The 23,068-nt window shown below is 38.1% G+C and overlaps 1 protein-coding gene, 1 long non-coding RNA gene, 1 other non-coding gene and 1 pseudogene across 4 annotated transcripts; 3 read left to right on the forward strand and 1 right to left on the reverse strand.

Annotated features, from left to right (window-relative positions):
- Nucleotides 1,692–1,773, forward strand: TRNAS-GCU. Its single transcript has one exon. It is a non-coding gene; the product is annotated as a tRNA-Ser (tRNA).
- Nucleotides 1,920–7,150, forward strand: LOC18771976 (protein RETICULATA-RELATED 1, chloroplastic). Its single transcript, XM_007207406.2, has 7 exons — nucleotides 1,920–2,548; nucleotides 2,691–2,789; nucleotides 3,072–3,292; nucleotides 4,279–4,348; nucleotides 4,628–4,707; nucleotides 5,827–5,891; nucleotides 6,715–7,150. The coding sequence occupies exons 1-7, from the start codon at nucleotides 1,997–1,999 to the stop codon at nucleotides 6,906–6,908; spliced, it is 1,281 nt and encodes a 426-aa protein (XP_007207468.1). The 5' UTR covers nucleotides 1,920–1,996; the 3' UTR covers nucleotides 6,909–7,150.
- Nucleotides 8,896–16,741, forward strand: LOC109949503. 2 transcript variants are annotated; one of them, XR_002271967.1, is made up of 3 exons: nucleotides 8,896–9,369; nucleotides 10,295–10,911; nucleotides 16,516–16,741. It is a non-coding gene; the product is annotated as an uncharacterized LOC109949503 (long non-coding RNA). The 2 variants fall into 2 exon arrangements; XR_002271966.1 differs by having other exon boundaries at nucleotides 10,821–10,911.
- Nucleotides 18,449–20,782, reverse strand: LOC18774240 (annotated as a pseudogene).

Below are 23,068 nucleotides of genomic sequence, written 5' to 3' on the forward strand. Positions count from 1 at the left end.
AAGGAAGGAGAAAATTAAAACAAGGTCATTATCTCCGTGTTACTTATCTAGAATGAGTATTGAACTTTGATTTTAGGAGTCGTAAGAGGCGACACTAGAACCAAGGTTTTGTGTTGATAGTGCAACTCCTTGAGCATGATTCCCTCCTGATGAACAAATGACACCCCTGGCTAATTGTTTCTTGAGAGCTTGGTCATATTGTAGGCTCCTCACAATTTAAAGGAGTAGATATGCATGGAGTGGGAGTTAATTCTCCCAATTACATGCTTTTAATTTTAAGCCATAAGTTGAAAAAATTGAAATGAAAAATAAAAATGAAAATGTGTCCTTATGCAAAGAGATTTTGATATATGAAAGCTTTTTTTAATTATTATTAATAATAATTAGGAGAAGGAAATTCAAACTTGGAATTTCTTCCAACATATTGAGAAGATAAGTACCATCAAATTTAAAGCTAGTTGGTGATATATGAAACCCTTGAAAGGTAACCTTTGTCTGCATAAAGTTCTTTGTCGTGCCGACCCATTAAATTAATCGGATCGTGTCACGTCAGTCCATCTATAAAAAAAATATGAATCCAAGCATAGTCTAAAACCCAAACCCACATTAAAAAGGGTTGTACTCGGGCCGGACCAAGGAGACTAAAACCTACCATGACTTAACCAACTTACCACCTCAACCATCATGCTTGTTTTGAATTAAATATTCCAAAACTTCTCCTAAACTTAGAACAAACAATTGACAAAACAGTGATAAAATAATAATAGCTAGCTATAATCTTCCAACCAACTATGGATTTGAACCTATTGAACTTAATCATTTGAGCTCAGATTGACATGACTCATTGGACTTATTCATCTGAGCCTGAACCCACATGACCCATTGAACTTGATCATTTGATCCCAACACGACCTAAGCTCTCAATTTTATTTGATCACTATCTAGGTAAGATATGGATGTGTTTGAATAGTCTCACTAGTGAGACTATAAATATAATGTTCAAATTCAAGTCATTTCTCTATTGTGCTCTTTTTTTTATTATGGTGCTATGCTTTGCCTTAATCCCTGTTACTTTTCAAATAATTTTGGTAAAGCATGGTGTTTGATGGGAGAGTGAGAAGTTTATGTGACAAGATAGAAAAGGTAGTTGATGAGAAGCATATAAGGTGATTTTGTTTGCATGGGCATTATGTAGGTTTTATTTTATGATTAATGTATGAGTGACAAGTTTGATTTAAAATAAAAGGAATATAGCCTTTAAGTTTTTAGTTTATAATATGAGAGTCAAATCGTTAACATGTAAATAAACAAGTTAAGTAAATATTGATATCTACCACGATCAATTAAACTAGTTGGGCTAAAGTTACCTAGTATTCATAGTAGGGGATAATATGCATAACTTGATTTCCAATCATTACTATATCCAACTCGAAAACTTCGAAAAAAATGAGAATTTTGTTTCGAGATAACTCAAGATCAATTCAAGCTCAATATTTTATTACTTATGAGTGTTTGAAATTCTCAATTCCAATATCATAAACTCAGCATTCCATAATACTTTTATTTAACTTTTTTTTAGTAAATATTAAACAGCATTTTCCTTTATTTGTACATACATTTTTGTTTTTCGTTATCTTTAAGTTTTAAGAAAGCAAATAAGTAAGCATCTCACTGTAAGACAAACATCAACCGTCGCTTTGGCCGAGTGGTTAAGGCGTGTGCCTGCTAAGTACATGGGGTTTCCCCGCGAGAGTTCGAATCTCTCAGGCGACGATTTCAATTTTTTATTTTAATTTCCTAAAACTTTTATACAGCGGCCTAAAAAGGAAAACTGTTTTGACAGCCATTCACCTGTTGACACGTGCTCCATTTCCATGGACAGAACCGCATGTAATAACAATCCCTTGGGTCAAATATTCTTGGGACTTCTCTTCGCTGTTTTTTTTTTTGGGTCGAAAAGACTTCTCTGCGCTTTTGTGCTCGTAACTTACGAACAATGTCAGTCTGCTCGCCACCGCCATCGCATTCCCACCTCCCAAACGCCGTCGTTTCGAACTCCGTCCCCGAATTTAGAATTCCTCTGCAATGTCCCCAAAACCCTAAACTCCATTTCGAGCTCACAAACTCCTTAAAGCTGGTGGCTTCACGCCATTCCTCGTTTCGTAACCGCCGGTTCTATTTCAATTGCGCGGGATGGGACACGACCTTTGTTGAGGGACAGAATGGTGATTTCACGGTGGCAGAAGCTAGGGTTTCTGAGCCGAGAATAGATGGCTCCGGTGGAGGCAATGATGGTGGTGATGGTGGTGATGGTGGAGATTCATTTGATGGTGGAGATTCATTTGGTGGTGGAGGAAGAGGTGGAGAAGGAGAAGGAGATGGTGGTGATAAGGGTGGGGAGGGAGATGAGTTTGGGCCATTGTTGAAGTTTGATGAGGTGATGAAGGAGAGTAAAGCTCGGGGCGTGAAGCTTCCTCAGGACATGGTTGAGGCTGCGAAGACTACTGGGCTTCGGGAAGTGTTTCTTCAACGCTACTTGGATTTGCAGGTTTAAAGTTTTGCCTTTGGTCTCCATTTCTATTGAAAAATCTTCATATATATGGTTTTTTGCTAAGTTGCTTATTGGGTTTCTAATTTATATATATATATACACACACACACACACGCACATATAAATATTTGAATTTCAGGGGTCAGTTTGGCCACTGGGCTTTTTGATGAAGTACTGCTCTATGCTACGAAATCGTATGCTGGCTGATCCTTCCTTTCTTTTTAAAGTTGGGACAGAGGTTTGTTTTCGTGATCTTTCTTTTTGGTAAATATTGTTTTTGAGTAATTTGTGTTTCAAGTCGAGGGACTGTAAATCATTAGTGCTCGTGAAAGAATTGTAGCTCTGCGTTTTTCACTGTAAATATCAGTAATTGAGTTTGTGGGTCATTGTTTGCATTGGTGATAGTCCTATGAATTCCATTAAATATACCTTGCCTTCAAATTGGACCATTACATTTGATAGTTGTTGATCTTGTTGAATACTGAAGAAATTTCTCTTCCTCAACTCTTTTGTAATGCAGATAGTCATAGATTCTTGTTGTGCAACATTTGCAGAAGTTCAGAAAAGGGGAAAGGATTTCTGGGCTGAGTTTGAGTTGTACGCTGCTGATCTTTTGGTTGGAATAGCTGTTGACATTGCTTTGGTTGGCATGTTGGCACCCTATGCTCGAATTGGAAAGCCATCAGTATCACGAGGATTATTTGGACGCTTGCAACATGCTTGTGCGGCCCTTCCTAGCAGGTTAGCACTGCAAGGCAGCAATTTAGGAACTAATATTCTGCTGAATTTTATCTTATATAATATGTCCATAATTACTGCGCTTGACCTGCGTGTGGCAAGAGCTCAACAAGTATTGATATTGTATTATTTACCCCTAATTTATTCCATCTTACCAGTCGCCTCCGTTTCTATTTTTAATTAATTTCATTTTAATTAAAAATAGGACACATACCCAGTGGAAAAAGGACCTTGTGATGAATTTTTGGAAATCATGAATTTTTCTTCATCATTCAGCTCTTCTTTGATATCTAGAAACTGTTAATGTCGAAGTTTCTTATCCAATTATGTTGACCAGCATAAATTGGTATCTTTTGGTTCCTCCTTGGGTTAGATAGGCTCTCTTGTTGGATGCACGATCATCATCATTTGTATGCATCAGACCTATTGTTGGCTCCAAAAATTTGTTTATATCTTCTTTTGATGTCATTGTTTTGCACATTGCAAATCTGCTAGAACTAAACGTTAGCTATTATTTTCACGACCTCATTGCATGGTTTAGTACAATGAGGATCCAGTTACATTTTGATACTGAATTTGTCTGCTTCCAGATACTTAGACTCAGTATAAAAGGGTTTTCGGTGACTTTGAAATAGGAGAGTATCCTCAATATATCTCTGATAACATGAATAAGGATATTGATCTTATTGTCTCTGTTCATTGAAAGATGATGAAAGATGCTGTTTCCCATCATTATTCTTTAATTACTCTTTTGGTGCTTCCAATAATTTGTAGGCCCACATGTGCCCCCATGTGCCCCCCATGACTAACTAGCAGTCACTTTTCCAAATGTGGAACTCAGGGCTGCCTCTTTCTGACCTCTTAACTGTGTTCTTATCTTATCTCCCACAGTTGGTTTCAAACCAATGATTCTTTCTAGCATTCTTCCTTCGTGAAGCTTTGGATGATCTTGAATAAGTTAATCACTGTACACTATTCCTCATATGCAGTGTCTTTGAAGCTGAAAGGCCGGGATGTAAATTCTCAGTGAAGCAGAGAGTAGCCACATACTTCTATAAGGTACAAGATCTTAATATTGATGTTGTCTTATTCTTCCTGTTATGCAACTGACAAGTTATTATTGGTTAGATGCCCTCTGGGTTGTAAATATTGAAGAGAATGCCCCATCGAGGGATGGAGTTTTTTTAATTTTTCTTTAGTTTCTAAACGAAATTCCTGTTTAATGATTTGCGCTTTTTCTATACCAGTTTCCTGTACCATTCTTATTTCTCTACAGCCCAAATCTGGGTTCTAGTTGTGCTATGTTTATCTTTAATTGATTGGTACGTGTTGGTCCAGGGTGTGTTGTATGGATCAGTTGGCTTTGTATGTGGTCTTATTGGACAAGGAATTGCAAATTTTATCATGAATGCCAAACGGTATGCTTTTCTATCTTTATAATTTCTACAGTATTTCTCCCTTTTTTGCCAGACCTTAGTCTCTCTTGCTTGGTATCCACTGTTAAATGTATCTTTTAAGTATGCATACTTCTATATACTTGAAAGAGAGGGAAACACATGAGACCTGAGATTTAATGTGATTTCATTCTCCTCTTGAATTTTGAATAATTTGAAATCACTGAGAGGTACATTTTCTTTTGTTTCCATTCAGGCTCATCTACCACCTCTTCAGGTTGACCAGAAAATGAAATTTTGTTTATTTTCTTTAAATTAATATCAGAGTGAGGTGGTTAGATGAAGGTCTTTTCCTGACCTGCAGGGAAAGGGGTCTTAAGTCGTTTAAATGTAGGTGCAAAACTTGATTATCTTCAGAATACACTGAATGGAACTTCTACTAGAATCGTGCATGAATATTATTTTACCATCAAGTTCATTGATGAAACACTCATCATGTTGCCTGCCAAGCTAGTGGGAAAAAAAGAATGGCTTGGGACCATAAATCACTAAGGAGCATACGAATTATGCATCTTTTTCTAGTTGTTTCCCTCTTCGTAATTTATACTGAAAAACCTGAATTGGGTTTTTGGTCGTTTCAAATATTTGAAGTGTCAGGCAGTTTCTGTTATATATATAATATACATGGAGCTTTAGTTGAGGGATCCCTCAAATAAGCTTACTTGAGGGACAGTAGGGCCCACTCCGTATTGTATTTCACTAATTCAAACAGTCTATTTTGTAGAAACTCATTCAAAGATCATCTCTACAAAAAATCACTTGAATCCGATATCATTTGACTACTCAATTGAATTATTGAAATTTTAGTACTTTCTTGAAGCACCGTGTTCATTGATTTTGTTGGACACAATTGGATATCGAAACGGTTTCTGATTTGCCTAATTTTTTGCTAGGATGATCTATGAATGAAGACTTAAAAAATCGATGGTTTGGATCGTTGAAAAAAAATTCGTATGGGACCCTTAAGGGTATCCCTCAAATAATTTATTTGAGGGATCCCTCAATAGAAGGGGACTGACTGTAATATATATATATATATATATATCTCTCTCTCTCTCCCTCTCATATTTTATTTATCATCAGGAGCATAAAGAAGACAGAAGAGGACATACCTGTGCCGCCTCTTGTGAAAAGTGCTGCTCTTTGGGGTAGGTCCTGTTCTTTTTGTTCTGATTTTAATTATTTCCATCATCAAGTTTTTTTATTTATTTTTAAGTCTGAAACCTTTATAGTCATTGCACTGTTTACTTTTGTCCATTTATTATGCAAACGGCTCTGTCTTCGTACTGACATCAAGGAATAAAATCTAAACTAGAAGAATACATAAACATAATTGAACAAATAAATCAGATCCTTGTTCTGGTTTGATAAATCCAAACGAAACTTCAAAGTTTTTAGTAAAGAAACTTAACTATTAAGCATGGAATTTGATCGTTCCATAAATAATTAGTAGTGGTTATTTACCTTGGTGCTCGTTTAGAACATAATTTAGAGAGCTTTTTCCTAGAATAAAAATACTCTGCACATACATAAATTTGATTTCTTGACTAAATTATAAAAATAAAATACTTAAATCGTTGTAATTGATAAGTATGTATGTGTGTCAAATAAACATGTATATTAATAAACAGTGACTTAGTTGTTATTCCTGTAGGATGGGCTATCCAGGATAACATTTTCTGTTTAATGTGATACGCATCTTATGATATGGGAATGTTATTATATGATGCTTGCACACAACTTTTGTTTCTGCAATCTGCACTTAAAATGAAGAGCACAGTATATTCCTGCCATTTGATTCCTTTTTTCTGATATCGTAAATGGAGTCTATCTCAATACTTTTGACTTCACAATACAGTTTTCTTTATAACATTATTTGCTAGTGTGCTTGCACTAAAAGATAACATTGATGTAGTACGTAGTACAACCTCCGCCCACTTGTTACGCTAATTGTTTTGCTCTCTGAATCAGGTGTTTTTCTTGCTGTCTCGTCCAACACTCGTTACCAGATTGTAAACGGTCTGGAAGGGCTTGTTGAAGCATCACCGTTGGCAAAGCGTGTGCCACCTGTTGCAATGGCATTTACCATAGGTGTACGATTTGCCAACAATATTTACGGCGGTATGCAATTCGTAGATTGGGCTAAATTGAGTGGAGTGCAATAGCAGCAGCAATGCATACCAATTAATTACCAACTATAGAGTGACAGATTTTGCTTCCAGTTCTCAAATGCTAAATGGTTGTGTATGTTCTTTATATTTTTGACTCAGATTTAGTCTGCTATAGATCACCCCAAAAGGAGGGGGCTAGATCATTTTGCTGGGGGCTTGATAATATATTGCTTATGTTAGTGATAAGAAACAATGCCTTGTGTTCATGAATCATGCATCTTATGATCTGCCTCTCATCTACCTCTATCTTCACTGAACCATAGTAATCATAAACCCCCCGAATTGAAAACCTGGTAAGACTTTCATTTACCATGGATTCACAGCCACTGGCTAGTGGCAGCCTCTGCATTTTTCCCAATGCCATAAAGACACCCTTTGATTTGTTTGCATCACCCAACATTGTACCCACGTTGCGCTTATTATTTTATCTTTTTATCAGGTTGTGGTTTCTTTTGTTAAGTAACCACATTTGTGATGCTTCAAGCAACTACATTTGTGATGGAAATTGATCTAATAATCTTGATGAAGTAACCTTAATTTGTGGGTTATTTTCTCTACACTTGTGAGAGCTTGTAGTTTATAAACCATTTACCTTTACACCTTAAGCCACAACAGTTCGAGCATTCTTCTCTCTTTTTGAACTTTCTTGTATCAAAAGAAAGAGATAAATGCTCAAATGTGATTAAAACACACATTTTACTCTAGAAAACATATCGACCAAAAGCTTCATTTAAATCTTTTTTACAATGATGTTATGTACATACTAACAAGATTTATTATTTGTTGTAAAAAATGCTATAACTTTATTTCAAGTCCTTTTAAATAGAAAATGACTACAAAGAAAATTGAAACTTGAAAAACAAAATCACTATTTTATTTTGGGTGCATTTTTGCTCACCACCTTAACCTTGAGTGTACCCTCACCACTCCTTTGAAAAGTTGACACATGTCCATGGGTTTAACTATAGTTAATTCTTTATTTTTTTTATTTATTTGATAACATTATTATGAGGGAGAAACAATACTTCAATAAGATTTTTCTTGATTTACCCTTATTAACCTAGCGAACTTTTCACTTTTCTAAATTAATTAACAACTACCCAAATAAATAATTGGCAATCGGCTTTATATCCCGTGCTTTAATATGAATATCAATTCACATGCTTCAATACTTTGAAGAACACACCCAGATACTTTGAATCTCAATTGGCTTTAGTTAACTCCTTTTATACATGCCCAAAAGTTGCACTATTCTTCAATTGCAAGCTTCGTCCATTTGTTCAGTGAAAGATAGGTAATAATCCATGTTGCTTTTTTTTTTCTTCTTTTTTTTAGTACTTTGTATTGCTTGATTATTTTTTATACTTTGGTGATTACTTTGCATTATTTAGTTTTTTTAGTCCATGATGTTGGTATCGTCTTTACTGGAGAATCAAGACTAGCACATAAAGGAATGATAGAATGAACCGTATTGCAGAGCAAGAGGAATGAGACAATGAAGGGTACTATTGCAAAGCTTGGTTCCTTCATCGTTTTTGGAATTTCTGCAACTCCAATATATTTTGCTCCTATGGAGTAAGCTTTATTCAGAATAATAAAACCAGAATTAATTAGTCCAGAACTTGCAACGTTAAAATTAATTGGTTGGAAACTTGCAACATCATAATTAATTCATCGGTTGAAGAAAGAAAACAGGTTCAAGGATATTGCAACGTAATAATATATTGAAGAGCGGTGTAACTTTTGGGCGTGTATAAAAGGAGTTAACTAAAGCCAATTGAGATTCAAAGTATCTGGGTTTGTTCTTCAAAATATTGAAGCCTATGAATTGATATTCATATTAAAGCACGGGACATAAAGCCAATTGCCATTTATTTATTTGGGTAGTTGTTAATTAATTTAGAAAAGTGGAAAGTTTGCTAGGTTAATAAGGGTAAATCAGGAAAAATCTTATTGAAGTATTGTTTCTCTCTCATAATAATGTTATCAAATAAATAAAAAAATAAAGAATTAACTATAGTTAAACCCATGAACATGTATCAACTTTTGAGAGGAGTGGTGGTGAGGGTATACCTAGGGTTAAGATGGTGAGCAAAAATGCACCCATTTTATTTATAAAATGCACCCATTTTATTTATAAAGAAAACATTAAATTTTAACCGAGTTTCTCTCTTCCGCCTCTCTCTTCTCCTTCAACGAGTTTCTCTTCCCTCGACCCGCTTCCGTCCGGTGAGAGGTGTCTCATCCTTCTCCTATATTCTCCCTCTTTCTCCTCCACCTCCACCTGCTCAGAGATCCCACTGCCGCGACGAAAACCAGGATAACAGAGGCGAAACCCTCGCAGGTGGGTTTCAGATTCTGAAGATTTGAGCTTCAGACTCAGAGACGCTGAAGATGATTATGAGGATGTGGAGACCTGCTTCTACTTATCCCAACCTACGCAGACACAGAGGAGGTATGCCTTTTCTTGAATCTAGTGTTCTCTTCAACAATTACTGGGGGGCTTTGTTTCATTCTCAATGTTCAGAGCGAAGAAAATATAAAAACACATACAAGGCTCGGCAGTTTGAGAGCAATTCAAACTCACCCGAAATCACTGATCTTGAGGACGCTTTGAATTTGTTCAATTCGATGCTTCAAACGCGTCCTCTGCCTTCAATTGGCGATTTCAATAAATTATTGGGTCAAGTTGCGAAATTGAAACATTATTCTGCTGCCATCTCTTTGTGTAAGCAAATGGATCTGTTGCCAATTCTTCCTAACGTCTCTACTCTAAACGTGATTAACTGCTTTTGTCATCTGGGCCAAATGGGCGGTAGCTTATCGGTCTTGGCAAAGTTGTTCAAGTTTGGTTTTCAACCCGACGCTGCCACCTACAACACTCTAATCAAGGGCTTCGTTATGGAGGATAGAATTTCTGAGGCAGCAGCACTTTTCTGTAAAATGCTGGCGGACGCACCCTCATATTCCTTTACCAAATTAGGACATCCTAATCCCAGGACACATATCTTTAGGGGAATTCACTATTATACCCAATATGGGGGCCCAAATTATAAAAATACCCTATATGAAATAGACTTTAGAAACACACCCAAAGCCCATTTACAACATAACAAAAAAGCTTTTAACTTCTTATAAATTACAAAACTACCATCAATTTCTTAAAACAAGCCCAACCCCAAAATCTCATAAAAATACCCAAAACACTCAATAGGGCATCAAAGTAATTTAATAATCAATATTAAATTCAATAAGGCCAGCTATCATCTTTTGGGTTTTTTTTGGGTTTGTTTATAAAAATTCAATTATGTAGGGTTTATTTATAATATTAGTGCTAGAAATGGGTATATCACTAAATATCTCTATCTTTACCCATTTAGGACAACCTAATGTCAGGACATTTACGGTAATGATTAGTGGACTTTGTAGCAAGGGCCGAATTAATGAAGCGGAAAACTTACTTACACTAATGAAGGAGAGGGGTTGTTCTCCAAATGGTTGCACCTACAACACAATTATTCGAGGGTGTATCAATAATAAAGAGACATCAAGGGCGATCAGACTAGTTCAAGAAATGGCAGACATGGGTTTCGCTGCAGATAATTCAACCATGAAATGGGTAGTTGATTTATTGTCCAAGGATAAACTAGATCCTGAATTGGTTAAACGTATTTGGTATTTTAAATTATTTTACACAGTTCTTAAACGTAAGAATCACTCCATATAAAAGCTAGCTGTGCTTCAGAAACTTCTTTTCCTTCATCTTTTTTGGGTGAAATTGGGGGTGACTTTTCCTTCATTTTTCCTATTAAAGTTGTGTACTGTGCTTTAGCAATCTTACAAGTGCCTTGGGCTATCCTACCTATTCAATTGATTTTGAGATGGATGCCTAAATTCTTCTTATAGGATCAGAGCATGTTCGCCCACGATTGTTAGGCCGAGAGGCCACACGTACTTTCATCCGATATAAGTTGTCCATGTGTTTGGCTCATAAAAGGTATCTAATTTTGCATCGTTGTGGCATTATATAATGTGAATTTTGCTTCGTTTCTGTTTTAGGTTTTGAAAACAATCTTAATTTTGCATCATTTTGATGATACCCACCTAATGTTGAGAGAAATATCTTACTTTGAAAATGCGAGTTGTTGCATAAATGCCTTTTATGGTATCAGAGCATCCTATGCGTCTAACAATTATGTGAGCTCCCACGTAACTCAATATGCATTGTTCATTGTTAAGGTTCAAGTAATGCCACGTGAGGTAGCGTATTGAGAGATATCTCACATCAAAAATGTGAGGTCTTGCATAATGGCTTATAAGGGGTTGAGATACTTAAACTCATTCACATTACAGAAAATATTAGTCCTAATATTCTTTTGATAAACAAACGCATAAGTATTGTCATTCCAAATTCAAGATGAAATTTGCCCATCAATTATCACTTCTAGGTTTCTAATAATAAAATTTGACCCAATATTACACATAAATCTATTGAAAAAGAAAAAGAAAATAGAAAACCCATTATAACCACACAAAAAAACCAACAGATGTGACCTTTTTATGTTTTCATGCGAACCTTCAACCTTCTATTAACCATTATTAGAGCACTCCTTATGCATATGCAATCAAATCCAATATCAGCTTGCATAAACAAATTCTAGAAAGACCAAATATCAGATGTACTAGCAAGAAGAAAGAAGTTCTATTTGACCAAGAACTCTTTACGATTCTATATACCCAAATGAAAAAATAAATCTGACTACCCAACTGAAGACAAGGATTATTAAAAGCTTTGATACACAGACTTTTTTATTATAAAATTTGAAGAATTCACTTGTGGAAATTACAAGAAACTAAAAAATACATCAATCAATTACGCAAGAGAGTCCAACTAAAATTCACAATGAGCTATCAGGAAACCTTAAAAAGGCTCAGAGTTTCCAAGTATCAAATTAAAAAAATGAATTCAACAGGAACACAGGTTCAACTAACCTCCATTGAGCCAAAGAGTGAGGGGCTTCTTGCCAGGCTCCTTGCTCCTCCCAGCTTTCACATCCACATCAACATACCCAGCATACTGCTTGAACCCAACAGTTGGCTGATTAGGCAACCTCACCACCAGATCCGGTGAAAAGGATCAAAGGAACCAACCACCATTGAGACAAACAATGAGGGGCTTCTTTGTCGGTGTCTGTTTCTGCTTCAACAAAGTTGCAGAATACTGCTGGGATAGAAATTCTGTTTTTACTGTGTAATCTTGCTGAGATAGAGGCCTTGGGATGTAGCATGCATAGTGTCACGGCCCGCATGTTCAAGGCCCAACCCATTGGATTGATTATGCTAGACCTCTTAGCCCACATGTCCAGATTCGTTGTACAGTAGTAGGTAGACTACAGTTGGTAACAGTAGTTGGTAGATGCCGGTAGGTGACATTGTATCTTAGCCACCTACCATGATGGTAGGTGGGATAGAGAAAGTATATAAGGAGGATGACACAATGTGTATCCTCACCTCACAACTTGTAAAGCATTGAGTAGCAATACAAGCATATATTCCCCCAAACTTTCTTAAGCGTTTTTACTGTGTTCTTGCTCTTGCGATTGTTCTTTGCTTGGTTCGATCTTGTATTGTACGAAGGAGGCTGACTTAGCTTGTTGGAGAGGCGATCAAGTCTAAGGCCGCACGGAAGGAAGACTCCGAAAAAGTCATCCTGTGACAGTTGGTATCAGAGCGAAAGCTCGAATAATTCGAAGAAGCATGTCGAAGAGCGGATCAGATGTGGAGACAGACTTGTCCAAGGTCAATATGGATCGTGGGGGCAAATCAAAGAGGGAACGATCTAGAGATGTGGTAGCCATGATGGAGAAGCGGCTTTCTAAGATGAAGATTGCCATGGTCGAGTTCGATCAGCGACTCGAGGAGGACGTTCTTACGAAGACGAGCTTCAAAGCTTTGGTGGAAGAGCTTCAAGGCCAATTCCATGGAGCCCTTAACTTCGCGCTAGACATCATCAAGCTAGATGTTCAAACCAAGATGGATCACTTCTTAGCGGAGCTTACTTCACTTCGTGATGAGGTGAAGGATGTGAAGGGAGATTGGGCTTTGTGCAAGGAAGCTGTCTTGAACAAGACTCGGACTCCGAAGGAACCCCAGGTGCTAGATTCTTTCAAGCCCAAATCCTATAATGGGAAGAGGGAGGTGAAGGAGCTGGACACTTTCTTGTGGAATATCAAAAGGTATTTCAAGTATCTGAAGCTCGATGATGATGAGCCCAAGATCAATACGGCAACATTGTTTCTCGCCGATAATGCTCTCATGTGGTGGCGTCGTCAATCTATAGAGATCGAATAAGGTACGTTTACATTTGAGACTTGGGAAGATTTTAAGAAGGATATTATGTTGCATTTCTATCCTGAGAATGCCAAGTATGAGGCAAAGGAGAAGCTGAGATGGCTAAAGCAAACTGGGAGCGTGAAAGACTATGTCACCACGTTCACCAACCTGTTGTTCGAGGTGCCTAGCATGACAGATGAAGACAAGCTCATGTACTTCATGAGTGGCCTACAGAATTAGGCCAAGCTGGAGTTACAAAGGAGACACATCCAAACCTTGTCAGAGGCAATTGCTGCAGCTGAGTCTCTTGTTGAGTTCAAGAGGAGTGATCAAGGCGACTACAAGTTCAAAGGAAAGAAAGGTGGCAATGGATCTGGTGGGGAAGAAAACAAGCCAAAAGAGGATAGCAGGTCAGGAGACAAGTCTGACGGTCACAAGTCATCCTGGAAAAAGAATGACAAAGGTGACAAGGGGAAAGACAAGTCGAAGCTAGCTTGTTACTTGTGCGATGGAGCTCACATGATGCGGGATTGTCCGCAAAAGAAAGCTCTGAATGCTATGAACCAAGTGAAGGAAGATGAGGCCGACAAGGAAGCAAGAATGGGGGCCATTCACCGCTTGAATGCTGTATAGAACAAAGTCGCTCAACCACAGGTTCAGGCTAAATGAGTGATGTTCGTCAACTCGATGGTGAATGGCAATACAACCCGTTGCCTGGTGGATACAGGTGCCTCGCACAACTTTATGTCCGTGCAGGAAGCAAAGAGACTTGGGTGTCGAGTCTCGAAGGAAGCAGGCAGTATGAAGACGGTGAATTCAACTGCCAAGCCAATTAATGGAGTAGCTCATGGTGTGGAGCTACACATTGCCACTTGAAAAGAAGTAGCTGACTTCTCTGTGATCCCGATGGATAACTATGATGTCGTGCTAGGAATGGAGTTCATGGACGAGGTAAAGGCATTTCCCATTCCATTTTACAATACTATGTGCATTGCATAGGGTGAAGCAATGTCATGCATGGTGTCAGTGGTAAGGCAATAAGGCGAGTCGAAGCTCTTGTCAGCCATGCAACTTTTCGAGTCTTAGAAGAAGCGCGAACCGACGTTCCTTGCAACTATGAAGACGGACACAGTTGAGAAGGAAGTCAAACCAGTCCCTAAAGTGATGGAGGCAGTCCTTAAGGAGTTTGCAGATGTCATGCCCAAGGAGCTGCCCAAAGCCTTAACACCTAGGAGAGAGGTGGATCATGCATTCGATGAGTTGAAGAGGGCACCTATGGAGGAACCAACGCTGAGACTACCCGATCTTAGCAAACCTTTGGAGGTACACATTGATGCATTATATTTTGCTATTGGTGGTGTATGCATGCAGGATGGACACCTATTGGCTTCCGAGAGTCGGAAGCTCAGTGACACGGAGCAGAGGATACGAGAGGGCTTGTTGCATGATCCCCAAACCAAAAGTCTGTTGGAGCTTATCAAAGATGGGAAGACAAGAAGATTTTGGCTCGATGATGGTGTTCTTTATGCAACAGGGAAGAAGATCTATGCTCCAAGGTGGGACAATCTGAGGCACTATGTGAGTGTCAACCAACGAGATTGGGCAAAATTGTTGGATGTTGCTTAGTTCTAGTACAACTTGCAGCGGTCGGAGTCGACAGGGTCAAGTTCTTTTGAGTTGGCAATAGGACAACAACCTGACACCGAACACAGTGGTGTCAGGCTACACAGGGAGTAGTCATGCTGCATACAAGACGGCTAAGGAGTGGCAGATGACTAATGAGCTGGCTCGGGCTCAATTAGAGAAGGCAACTCGGAAGATGATGAAATGGGCGGACAAGCATCGGCGGGACGTTGTGTTCGAACCAGGTGATCTGGTCTTTGTGAAGCTCAACCCTTCTCAACACAAGTCCATTAGAAGATTGCACAAGGCGTTGTTGAGGAGATATGAGGCTCCATTTCCTATCATCCGATCGGTGGGAAGAGCTGCTTACCACGTGGAACTACCACCTCGATTGAAGATTCATCCGGTGTTCCACACGAGCAATTATAGAAGGCAACTCGGAAGATGATGAAATGGGCGGACAAGCATCGGCGGGACGTTGTGTTCCAACCAGGTGATCTGGTCTTTGTGAAGCTCAACTCTTCTCAACACAAGTCCATTAGAAGAGTCCATTAGAAGATTGCACAAGGCGTTGTTGAGGATATATGAGGCTCCATTTCCTATCATCCGATCGGTGGGAAGAGCTACTTACCAGGTGGAACTACCACCTCGATTGAAGATTCATCCGGTGTTCCACACGAGCAATCTCAAGCCCTACTATGCCGACACCGAGGAGCCAAGTCGTGGAGAGTCTCAACGAGCTCTACCTTTGATGGTGACTTCATTTGACAGGGAGGTTGAGTGCATCATGGCCAAGCGAGAGGTGCGACGCAAGGGTGTACCGAGGTATTTTAAGTACTTTGTCAAATGGAAGGGCCTGCCAGAGTCCGAAGGCAATTGGGAGAAAGAAGAGTCCTTGTGGAAGTACAAGGATATCATCGAAGCATTCAAACGAGACGGATCTACCGCGGCAACGAGGACGTTACCGGATTAGGTAGGGGAGAATGTCACAGCCCGCATGTTCAAAGCCCAACCCATTGGATTGATCATGCTAGACCTCTTAGCCCACACGTCCAGATTCGTTGTACAGTAGTAGGTAGACAACGGTTGGTGACAGTAGTTGGTAGATGCCGGTAGGTGACATTGTATCTTAGCCACCTACCATGATGGTAGGTGGGATAGAGAAAATATATAAGGAGGATGACACAATGTGTATCCTTACCTCACAACTTGTAAAGCATTGAGTAGCAATACAAGCATATATTCTCCCAAACTTTCTTAAGCGTTCTTATTGTGTTCTTGCTCTTGCGATTGTTCTTTGCTTGGTTCGATCTTGTATTGTAGGAAGGAGGCTGACTTAGCTTGTTCGAGAGGCGATCAAGCCTAAGGCCGCACGGAAGGAAGACTCTGAAAAAGTTATCCCGTGACAGTGTATAGTAATGACAATTGCCCTTGGCATTAATAGTCAATACCATAGGGGTTTCTCTCAATCTTATTCGAGCAAGAAAGAATCTGTGTCATCAACATGGCCCTTTTCTTTCATTATTGCTGTCAAATACTTTTAAGTTGCAATGATTTCACCAGCATTCGAAGGAGACTTACTCCCTGCCTGCAACAAATAAATTTGTTATTCTCATTTTAAATTTTTATGTGATGGTTTTTTCAGGACTTCCGTCTACGAGATATGAGTATGAAGAATGGTATGGCGAGGCACATAGAACACCAGAATATCAGGTAAGGTAATTTATTCTGCATATCTAGGCTTCTATGGAAATATTCAGTCCACCAAGCATTACTCTTGGTATCTGAATGTTAACTTCCAACTTTCAACAAAAACTCTGGCCTGCTTAATTTGTTGTTATGAAGTTCGCTTTCAATTTGCAGCAAATGTACATGCAATTCAAGAAAGAAAAACCAACAGAGATGTTAATGACCACTGTACAATGTTACCATCAGTATCACCGTAATTAAGAACATTGTACGATGCATGAATGAGAAGTTCAGTCAAAAGATATATGCAAGATGTAAAAGAATAATTAGCTAAATAGTCTGATTAGGAAAGGTTGTTTTATCACTTACTGCACATACTCCAACTATAAGAAAGTTTGTAAGATTTGCATGAACGGCTTTCTGAATCTCAGGAAGGTTGAAATAAGAGCGTCTTTCATAGGTCATACATACATAACCTCCAACACTTGTCTTAGTAGCCTGCAGAAAATGGGATTAAACGAAAAACTCATTGTGACGATGAAATGTCGAATTGCCTGAAAGTGAAAGATGAAAAAGAAAAACAGAAACTAAATAAAAAAGAAGTATGTATGAGACCATTTTCTGCAGTCTCAACTCTTGCTGCACTATAGACGGACAACAAACATCAACGATCACGTACTCGCCAACTATTCTATTTGCTTGAGATATTGCAGGATTGCATTGAACCGTTACATTGTGAGGTTCTGGAAAGAAATAATTATCAAAATCGCTTTCGTTCATGACAGTAAGGCCACTTTCATAAGAAATCAATCCATGAGAACAAAAGTATTGCCGGAACATATGGTCCAATATATAGCAATGGCCAATTGCAGTATGTAGTGCCCTGTACATAAAACGCGGAGATGGTAAAAACCGATTTAGGTAAACAAATGTTAAAAGATAGCAAAGTTACTAAATTGTCGAATCTCCCTTCAACTAGAAAATAAAGTGAATCGTTTTCTGTTTTCATTTTTCTTACTTTTAACTGACTCAATAAATCAAATTTTTTTTTTTAATGGATTACAAGTGCTCCATTTCCTAACACTCCTGAATAGAATTTACATTTATCAGACTTTGCAGAACTGCATAACTTTCTCCGGTAAGAAACATTTCCTGAGATCTGAAAGCTAGAAACTTGTCATACCATTTCAACAAGAATGTATGCATGTCCCTTGTTGCAAAATAGAGAGAATGAGATTGGCTCAAATCAAAGTGAAAATTTGTTTTGAAAACATGATTGCTAAGTTCTATAGCAATTACAAAACAACATACTAGAATCAGTGAAAATAAACATAAGTAGACGTAGCTATTAACTTTACCGGTGGATGTATCGCCAGATTTATAATCCGAACTTGTATTCGAGTATAACCATCTGGGATAGAACACAATCCAAAAGCTAATTCTCAAATAAAAAAAATCTAGGTATACAATATGCCTAAATAGGGTCCAAAGTGAATAAACTAACTAATACCTAAAGTATGGCAGCTAAGAAAATAGGTCAAGCACAACACCAGTTTTGCAAATTTATAAGACAATGGAAGGAAAATTCATAAAACAAGAAACTCCCACAATACATGAATGCTTCAAAATGGAAACACATTCCGCAAGAACTACATAAACTAGTTTTCACATTCAAAATACTAGAATCTCTGCATCGCTACAAAGTTTTTGTTCATTTCAAGATGCAAATTAAATTCATTGAGATAAGACTGCTTCAAAATGAAAACACATTACTTAAACTAGTTTTCACACTCAAACTAGAATCTCCACCTCGCTACAAAGTTTTTGTTCATTTCCTCTTCCTTTTTTGGATCAGAAAGTTCTTGTTCATTTGAAGATGGAAATGAAATTCACTCAGATTTTTTTTCCACTGGATGCAAATCAGTATCTAGTTTTCCCTCAGCAATTAAGTCAACTATCATTGTCGTTGTTAAATCATCTGCAGAGAAACCCTTGGCCACCATTTCTTGAATAAGTTTTTGTGCCCTTGATAGCTCATCATTAAGGAGAAATCGCTGGATGATCGTGTTGTAGGTGACAGAATCTGAGGAACAGCCTTTCTCTTCCATTCCTCTAAGCAATGCTTCTGCTTCAGTAAATAGGCCCATGGTGGAAAGAGCAATTATCAGTATTGTATAAGTCTTGACATCTGGTTTTAGTCCTTTTGAAGGTAAACTGCGAAAGAGATCCATTGCAGATTCAAATCTTCCTGCCATGCACAAACCATCAATAAGAATATTGTAGGGACTGATACCAAAATCCACGTTACTACATTCCAACTCTCCAAAGAATTTCAAAGCCATATCAATATGGCCGTTTTTACACAGTCCATCCAGTAAAACACTATAAGTAAAAATATTTGGAAGTGGACCACCAACTTTCATCTTTGAGAATATGTTTTGTGCATCATCTATTCTTCTGTCTTTGCAAAAGCCGCCAATAAGTGTCGTATAAGTAACCGTATCTGGAATCATTCCCTTACGAGTCATTTCCTCAAACAAATGCATTGCTTCCTTCGTTCTTCTTTTATTGCAATATCCATTTATGAGTATACTATGACTAAAAACATCAACAATAGAGCCCTTCTTAAGCATTAGATCAAAAATGCCTTTTGCTTTGTTCATATATCTTTGCAAGCAATAACCCTTCATGAGGCAATTGTAAGTAAAAGTATTAGGTTTGGCGGAACCAGGAATTTTTTAGAGAAGGTGCAATGTTTTGGCCAGTGTACATAGTCATGTTTAAAAAGGAATAGTTCCCTCAAATAAAGCTAAACAAGATTTTCCTTCGTCATGACTCATAATGAATATTCTTCTTCATTCAAAATTAATATTCAATTATATATGTACTGGAAAAATTAATATACAATTTCCCATATCAATTCTCCATGGGGTCCAAATTTTGCATAATCTTCTTGAGTTCATATGGATGCACTCCAACGCTCCAAACATCTCTCGGTTAATTCATATGAGAGCCAATTGAAATTTTAAATTTCAAGTTATTAACAAATATAGATGGATAGAGAGAGGGAAAAAATTAATGAATTGTGGTTTGTATGGACTGCCACGGTGGCGGACTGATACGAAATTGACCAAGTTGACGAGCTACACAGGCCCAGTGGGCCACAGAGAGAACATGTCCACCCACGACCTCACAGAAAACCACAGCCCTTGTTCTTCTACTTCATCTTCTTTTTTTCTTATCCCAAAACGACCACGTTTTGGCCAAGATTTTGAAAAATAAAATAAAACAGATGCGCTCTGCACTCATCAGCGCAGCAAAGAACAGAAAAGAACAGGTTGCTCAGTCATTTAATCAAACACTTGGTAGGCAACTTCAAGACAGACCAAAAGGGCAACTTCCGGCGACTCCAAAGCTTTTTCCGGCGAAGGAAGGTGCAGCTGCACCTCCTTGCGCCTCTGTAGGTCCGCCTAGCAGTCATTAAGTCAATTGTTTGATTAGCTTCCTTCAACTTTCCGTTCTTACACAGAGTCAACTAGGATACTGAAGGTTTGAACGTTTGGAAAGATACCTTTACTGCTTATCTCTGTGAAGAATTGTGTTGCTTTCGTCAACGGACATGATTTGTATAAACCCAGAAACAAAAACGTATAGGTGACGATGTTTGGGGGAATACCCTTACTTTCCATTTCTGAGAAGAGCTTGAAGGCCTCAGCAACAAGTTGGTCCTTATAAAGGCCGTCGATTATTGTGCTGTAGACAACTACATTAGGTTGATAGTCATATTTTTCCATCAAGCCCTGCAATTTTGCTGTCATTTGCATGAATCATCTATTAACGTATCAAAAGTAATAACATTGGGCTTACATCCTTCTCCAAAAAAGGCCATTTTGCGGACAAGTGAATCAGCCTCATGAACTCTATTATCCAGGCCCAAGCCCCTTATTAGAGTGTTAAAGGTAGTGACATCTGGTTGAAGCCCAAATTTAAAGAATAGTGCTAAGACTGAAAAACTAGCGCCCATTTGGTTAAAAGTTAAAACGACCAAAACAATTCACGATAATGTTTAAAATGAAGGCATCAAGAACAACTCCCAACAGAGTAATTTGTTTATACCAAGATATGACCACCAAGTAATGTTTTAACTTCGCAACTTGACCCAATAGTTGAGTGAAGCGGACAACAGAAGGTCGACTACCCTGTTTAAGCATTTTATCGAACATATTTGATGCATCCCCGAGATTAGTGACATCAAATGGGTGTTGGGGGTCTCTAGATTTAGATTTACTTGGGTTTTGGTTTGAGGACTGAGAAGAACCATGAAATAAACCCAAGTGATTTTTCGAGAAAAAAATCCTAGATCTAGATTGCAGACCAGGAATACCTGCGTGTCGATTGCAAAAAGAAGAAGCAGATCTCCACATAATCATCGTCGTCATCATCTTTACTGTCTTCGAGTCAGTCTGAGTGAGTCAACGTTCAAAGATGGTTGAATCCATAGTCTAAAATATCGATAATATCGACGAAATATCGAGGATGTTATCTTTTTTTCGAATCACGGATATTTCGAAACGTATCCATGCACATATCGTATAAATATCGAGAATATCGACGATAATATCGGAAAATATCGACGTCGATAATTTCGCTCACACTTCAGCAATATTTTGTTACAATATCGCTAAAATATTGAAAATATCGATGTGATGAAAAAAAAAAAGGGAAAAAAACACAAAGGGGATTCAAGGTGTTTCCTCTTGTAAAATTAGTCATCCTTGGTTTGCTTTGTATTGTGGTGTCCAAGTGGTAAGTTCTTTTTTCTTCTAAATATTGAGACATGGACAAGCAAGGAATGATGGACCTTACATTTCTTACTTTGACAAAGTTCACAAGATGAGGACCATGAGACTAGGCGAGCAGGACCAGGAATTGGTGCCATAGGGAAGGACTATACTCGTAGAGAAAGAGGTAAGGCGATTTTGTCAAGTCAAGAAGATGATTCGTTATCTATAACTTCGGACTCTGTTGAAGTGGAAAGTAGTAATTATGATTATACTCATAACAAACCATTTCCCTACCCTTCATATCCTATTCCCTTTGGGAAGGAATCGAGCAGCTCATGGAAAGAATCCGAGACTTAATCTTCAAATGATTTTGCTCATGGACAACGTCAACTAGGGGTGGGCATCAATCCGGCCGAACCGATTATATTGGATTGATTTGGTTTGGTTTTGACCAAAGAAAAAGTCAACATTTTGAAAAACCGAATCGAACCGGTTTGGTTTTTAGTTCAGCTGTGGTTTGAGAGTTTTAAAACTTGTCCTAAACCGAACCGGACCGATTATAAATCAATTTATTATTTATTTAATTTAGTTTACATGTGGCAAGGTTTGAGTGGTTATTTAAGAGTGTACCATGTACCCTGCAACACTTGATTGGACTCCAAAACTACAACTCACGGACACATCTAAGTTATCTAACCATTCTCTCTCCCTCAGAAGAGCCTCTCTCCTATCTCCCTTCCTTCGTCTCTTAACCCTAGCCGCAACTCCCTCTCATTATTTCTCCATCTCTCTCTGCTACCTCTCCCTCTCTCTTTGTCTCTCTGCTACATCTCCCTCTCCCTCTCCCTCGACGCTAACTCAAGCCAACATGATTCGAACTCGGCGAAACCCACCCATTTGTCCTCAGCGAAATCCATCTCTACAAAACCCAAGTTCCATCATCGACCACCAGGTTATGCAAGGATTGATTATGGGAATATTGTTGGTGTTAGATCGTCATCATCAGCTGGGTTTGTAAAATATGTTAGTTATGTCTACTACTTTATTTTTTGTATTGTCTCCAATAACTGGTTATATATAAAAGTTAGAGAGTTGAAAAATAAAATGGTATTTTCTATGAGGCCTAATTTTTCATTTTTATGGTTGTAAAATATGCTAATCTATTTTATTGTACAAAAAGACTGTAGCATACCTTGCTTTGATTTAGTTTTGTTCATAGAATAATGTATATAAAATGTTGCTTATGTGATATTAATGCTTGATGCCTGTTCACAAGAGAGAAGATCAAATGTTGTGAACAACAGAAGAGACATGCGTGGGGAGGAAACCAACAGAGGAATCTCATGCCTCCTTAGTGTTTTTAATACCACACAAAAGCTGGTGCAGCACTTGGGAAGATACAAGTGTGGAGAATTGCCACCAAACCACCAGTCCTATTTTTTCCTTTGTAATAACTATATAATTAATCACAAGAAGATTGTATTTCTTTGAGAATCATGTTCTCTAATAATTATTATTGCTTGCAGCTTCTTTTCTTTGTATGTTTTTTCTTTACCTCTTGTATGATTAGTGAATGTTTTATGCGTTTGATATTAGGGAACTTGAGAATGAACATGTTCGGTGACACAGAGAAAATGATGTTTTCTTTTATGCTAAACCGGTCGAACCAAACCGTACCGAACCGGATATGAATGGTTTGGTTTGGTTCGGTTTTCATTTTAATTT

This window comes from Prunus persica, chromosome G6 (genome assembly GCF_000346465.2).
Source record: "Prunus persica cultivar Lovell chromosome G6, Prunus_persica_NCBIv2, whole genome shotgun sequence".
Lineage (NCBI taxonomy): Eukaryota > Viridiplantae > Streptophyta > Magnoliopsida > Rosales > Rosaceae > Prunus > Prunus persica.

Excerpts from the sequence above, each read along its gene's own strand:
- LOC18771976 (XM_007207406.2), top strand. The coding sequence starts at position 1,997 with ATGTCAGTCTGCTCGCCACCGCCATCGCATTCCCACCTCCCAAACGCC. Across the intron at positions 2,790-3,071 it reads TTTTTAAAGTTGGGACAGAG|ATAGTCATAGATTCTTGTTG; the intron begins GTTTGTTTTCGT and ends TTTGTAATGCAG. Across the intron at positions 3,293-4,278 it reads TGTGCGGCCCTTCCTAGCAG|TGTCTTTGAAGCTGAAAGGC; the intron begins GTTAGCACTGCA and ends CCTCATATGCAG.